Raw genomic sequence first — 5815 nt, forward strand, 5'->3', positions numbered from 1 at the left:
TTTATCCTTAATTGATGCTCTACCAGCTTATAGTATCAATTTTTAATTTCTTATTTTTTTTATTTTTACCTAATCTCACCTAAGTACATCCTTAAGTTCAATTCGAAGTAGATGTTCTTGTGAACGAGGCATCAAGTTCATTGCAGTGATATGCGCTTAAATACAAAATATTGGTAATAGAACAGACTGACAAACATGACAAAGGGAGATAATAATTTCTAAGAAAAACGAGGGAAATCTAAATATCAGAATGGCTTTCTCTTTCAACGGATCACCCTACTTCTACTCTTTAGGCTTACAAAGGTATGCAGAACCGAAGTACCTACTTAAGATTGACTATGCCGTGTCTTCCAGAGCACGGTGTCGGGCGTACGACTGCTCTGTTGGTGACATATTCAACAGCTCCAACAAAATATCAGAAGGTAATTATTAAATTTATTTATGATTATATTGATAAATTATACGTACCATTGCTGATTTATGGGAGTAACCAATTTACCCGGCATATGGTCAGCTGTGGGAATAACACGTTATATAAATACTCGGACAATAGCATATTATATATATGAACCTGTAAGAGATAAAAAGGGGGGTAACTGCATGGATTTTAGAAAAAGGTCCCTGAGATCATATATTTCCTCAGATAGAATAGGGCTCTTCACGGTTAGTTCAGCCATATTGGATAGGGGGCAGATTTTCATAATTGAGGTAAAAATAGTGTGAAAAATATGGGAAAACATCATTAAAACACAGCAGTTGCTTGGAAACACACATAGGATTTCCCATACTATTTCCACCTCTTTCTAAAAAAATCTGCCCCCTATCCAATATGGCCCAACTAAGGGAGTTACCATTTGATTTTTATGGGGGGGGGGGGGGCAGGAGTTTTGAGTAAAAAAAAAAAAGGCAGGATGAGACAATTGCCAAAAAAAAAAAGTCAGGACGACAATTTAGGTAAAAAAAAGTCAAGATAAACTATAAAAAAAAAGCAGGACCAAACAGAGTGAAAAATAAAAAGGCAGGACAGAGATTACAGCTAGAAAAAAATGCAGGACAAAATTTTTCATCCTAGCCCCCCCCCCCCCCCATAAAAATCAAATGGTAGCTCCCTATCCGTGAAGAGCCCTATTTTCTTATACATTGCCAAAAAATGAAGCCATTTTTAAAAGGGGGGGGGGGGGGGGGTTCAAAATTGGAGGATCTGTGCTACTGATATAACTATGCTTTTTTTTTTTTTTTTTTTAAATATAATAAGATAAATAAATATGCATATTGATATTCTATATGTATATATATATAATTGTTTAATGTCTGCATCATTACTATTTGTATACTAGTTGTATATATATATCTTTATTAGCCTTCTTAAGGAGAGATCGTGATACCAATACAATATTAATGCATAACACAATATATACAAATTTGAATAGAAAAAAAAAACACAAAAGAAAAAATAATAATTGAAAGTACTCTAAACCTAATTCAAATTGTTAATACGGATTGAGAAAAAACTTTGAACTTAATTCATATCGTCAATTAGGAATGAGAAAATGGTTTGCAAAATCTGTAAACATATTTGACGCATAAAAATTGAAAAAGCTTTTTCTGCTCACAGTCTAGATCAAATTCGTTTTCACATGACAATAAAATGTAACAGAAATCTTCATCATCTAAGGAACCAAGAAAGGCACTGAAAGTTATTGAGTTTAAGCATATGTAGTACATTGTAGCTCGCACCAGAATTCATCCCAAATGTCGGATAAATAGTCACACGACGAAATTGCGTGAATACACGGGTTGGTGAAAAGTTTACCACATTTATCACATAAAATACTATCACTGTTCGTATTGTGGACCAAACAACACAGGGATGCTTTGTAATTTGCCTGTTTACGCAAATACGGAAAGTCTAATGCAACTGTCCATGCAGGATGAGGCTGAAATACTTTATGTATCTTTTTGAAAATGTTATCCCGAGTTCTGATCCATCACCAAACATGGCTACCATGGCTAAAAATAGAACATAAAGGTCAATTGCAGTTTTTGATTATATCTGACGTCACACGGGATAAAATTGTTCAATTGGTCAAGATCTATCAGCCCTGAACAGTCAGGGGACTTATTGAAATAAGTTTAAATTACTTGAGTAGCAAATTTGAAGTTTTGTCACAAATTGTGATTTTGTAGTTTTACCAAAATTTTAAACACATAGGTTTAAATAATATCTTTCATTGTCTTTTCATTAATAAAATTGAAAAAAAAATTAACCTTTTGCTTCCTTTATGTAGCAGGATTTATGCCTTAGATGCAATCATTTATCTGCAAATTCTATATCTATCCACTGTACGATGATACACAGTGTAAACAAGTGATTTTAATGTCATTATCTAAGATTCAGTACAAGGTCATCACCTGAAATGACCTGGTCATCCTAGACAACACAGATGTTGGTTCTGATAAGTTTAGAAACATAATTAGTCCCTGAATCGTTAGTATTCTATATTTAAAGCTACAATAAGATTAAATCACTTCTTCTAGTGATTAATTTGTACTACTTAAATAGGTGATTATTAAAGAAAGACAACTCTTATTCAACCTTTATGGAAATAATGTTACTTGAATCAGTGATTTAGAAAATCACTCATTTAAGTAAGTCCCCTGACTGCTGAAATTTTCAGACGAATCTAACAACCAATTGTTGGGTTTCCGCCACTGAATTGGTAGTATTAATGAAATTTTGCAGTTTTTTGTTATTATTTTGAATATTAATTTATTATAGATAGATATAAAGTATATGAATATGACGAAAGTTGTCAAATGACCCCTCAAGGAGTTATTGTCCTTTAAAGACAATTTTTCACAATTTGTTCATCAAGTTTGCTAACATTTAAAAATCTTCTCTGAAAAACAGGTGAGCGACTCAAGCTCTCTAGAACCTCTTGTTTATGAATTAAAACAATTTAGACACCCATGCAAATAGAAGAATTAAAACCCAAGGAATGAAACACTTACTTGTAAGTTCAAGCTAAAATAAAAAGGAATAAGAAACTTCCTTTAAATGATGGACTCCCCTATAAGTACACTTATTTAAAGTAAGCTTATGAACCCAAAGGATAGCAAACTCATTTGTAAGATCAAAATCCTAAGGGATAACATTGCTTCTTTATAAGATTAACATTGATCACCTCTTAACGATGACGATGTACAAAACACACAAACAAAAATCAAATGTAAAGTCTGACAGAGGGGACCTGGGGACCCCTAGTCCCCTAAATTCGACTCTGATCCGCATATGGCACAGGCACTTGTCTCAGGAAAAAATTTCCTATATATACCTTATTATAACACAAGGTTACCTTAACTTGCATTTTAGAAAAAATATGCCGCTTTATAGGCTGTCAACCCCGCTAAAACTTGTTATCGTAAATCTAAATTGATTTATCTTTACAATGGTGTATAACATGCCTACATTTGTTGTCGGAATCATCCGTAGCAATCCTACCAAAGTATGTCAATCGTAATAATTTTGCCAACCGCTGAAGGTGTTTGACTGAGGCATCAAATGTGTACTGTACTGAATTAAAATAACTTGTTTTCTGTATTTAAGGGGAGTTGAGAATTGGTATCCAGTATAATGTTTGGCCTTATACAGAGTGGTATCACTTTGATTGCTTCTGGGAAAGTGGTTTCCAGGAGTTTTACCAGGAGCATAAAAAAGAGGTGAAGAGGCTCATGATCAGAATTCATGAACTAATGGAGGGGTTCGACTACCTTGATGAAGACGATCAAATAAAATCTATTGATGAACTACAATCAGGAATTAATGCCATGGAATACATGGAGAACGAGGAAGGGTTTGATTTTTCAGACGAGGAGGATAAAGATAAAAATGTAGATGAAGAAAAAGGGTCTATGGAGAAAAAAAACAAAGAAAAATTGAATACAAAAACTAATAATAAAGATATTGAGAAGGAGAAAAGAGAAAACATAGAAAGGAAAAAAGTTGAAGATGAAATGAAAGTTCAAAAAGAAGATGGAATTGGCAGCAACAAGAAAGATGGAATTGGCAATAAAAAGGAAGATGGAATTAGAAGTAAGAAGGAAAATGAAATTGACAGTAAAAAAGATGTAGATCAGATAGAGGGTGAGAGGAATTGTGGTGCAAAAGACACAGGAAAAAGAAGAAATTTAAGAAGGAGAAAAGCATCTTCAAATGCTTGCAGTTGCTGTGATATTGCTCATAGTAGTAGTAAGATCAGAAAGTAATGGCAAACAATTGAACAGTTTACATTGATAACCACCATGCAGTCAGGGGTACTAATTGTACAAGATTTTTTTACTTATTGAAAAAGTAAATATAGATGTACTACATTGTACTAAGTTTGTAAAGTAAACATAAAGGAAGGTTGGTATTGATTTTGGGAGTTTTGGTCCTAACAGTTTAGGAAAAAGGGGCCCAAAGGGTCCAAAATTAAACTTTGTTTGATTTCATCAAGAATTGAATAATTGGGGTTCTTTGATATGCGGAATCTAACTGTGTATGTAGATTCTTAATTTTTGGTCCCATTTTCAAATTGGTCTACATTAAGGTCCAAAGGGTCCAAAATTAAACTTAGTTTGATTTTGTCAAAAATGAATCGGTTGGGTTCTTTGATATGCTGAATCTAAAAATGTATTTAGATTCTTGATTATTGGCCCAGTTTTCAAGTTGGTCCAAATCGGGGTCCAAAATTAAACTTTGTTTGATTTCATTAAAAATTGAATAAATGGGGTTCTTTGATATGCCAAATCTAACTGTGTATGTAGATTCTTCATTTTTGGTCCTGTTTTCAAATTGGTCTACATTAAAGTCCAAAGGGTCCAAAATTAAACTTAGTTTGATTTTAACAAAAATTGAAATCTTGGGGTTCTTTGATATGCTGAATCCAAACATGTACTTAGATTTTTGATTATGGGCCCAGTTTTCAAGTTGGTCCAAATCAGGATCTAAAATATTATATTAAGTATTGTGCAATAGCAAGTCTTTTCAATTGCACAGTATTGCACAATGGCAAAAAATATCTAATTGCACAATATTGTGAAATAGCAATATTTTTTTTTAATTAGAGTTATCGTTCTTTGTCCAGAATAGTAAGCAAGAAATATCTAATTGCACAATATTGTGAAATAGCAATATTTTTTTTTAATTGATGTTATCTTTCTTTGTCCAGAATCAACTCAAATCTTTGTTATATACAATGTATATTCACTTTTTACTACCAACTGATAAATTAAAATAATATTTACCATTCAGTGATAACAAGCAGTTTTTTTTACATCTGAATATCTTATGATGTATTTAAATGAGCAGTTATTGTTGCAAACTCCATTAGAAATTTAATTGAGATTAATTTGGAATAAGAGAAAGGGGGATGTGATTAAAAAAATTGGGTTCAATTTTCTCATTTGAAATGAAATTTCATAAATAAAATGAAAATTTCTTCAAACATTTTTTTGAGAGGATTAATATTTAACAGAATAGTGAATTGCTCTAAGAGAAAACAAAAATTTTAAGTTCATTAGAACACATTCATTCTGTGTCAGAAACCTATGCTGTGTCAACTATTTAATCACAATCCAAATTTAGAGCTGAATCCAGCTTGAATGTTGTGTCCATACTTGCCCAACCGTTCAGGGTTCAACCTCTGCGGTCGTATAAAGCTACGCCCTGCGGAGCATCTGGTTTAACATGTATAGATTATGTAGATGAATTTCTCATATTTAGGAATCATCTGAAGGCATTTTTTTTGCCCTATTTAGAGGCATGATGTTATTG

General features: G+C 32.6%; 1 protein-coding gene across 1 annotated transcript; it reads left to right on the plus strand.

The window, feature by feature from the left end:
* The first annotated feature begins 202 nt into the window (after nt 1-202).
* On the plus strand, nt 203-4547 carry LOC139505391 (flap endonuclease 1-like). The gene is made up of 2 exons (XM_071295006.1): nt 203-422; nt 3608-4547. The coding sequence occupies exons 1-2, from the start codon at nt 251-253 to the stop codon at nt 4264-4266; spliced, it is 831 nt and encodes a 276-aa protein (XP_071151107.1). The 5' UTR covers nt 203-250; the 3' UTR covers nt 4267-4547.
* Nucleotides 4548-5815: the final 1268 nt, after the last annotated feature.

This window comes from Mytilus edulis, unplaced genomic scaffold (genome assembly GCF_963676685.1).
Source record: "Mytilus edulis unplaced genomic scaffold, xbMytEdul2.2 SCAFFOLD_1896, whole genome shotgun sequence".
Taxonomy (NCBI): domain Eukaryota; kingdom Metazoa; phylum Mollusca; class Bivalvia; order Mytilida; family Mytilidae; genus Mytilus; species Mytilus edulis.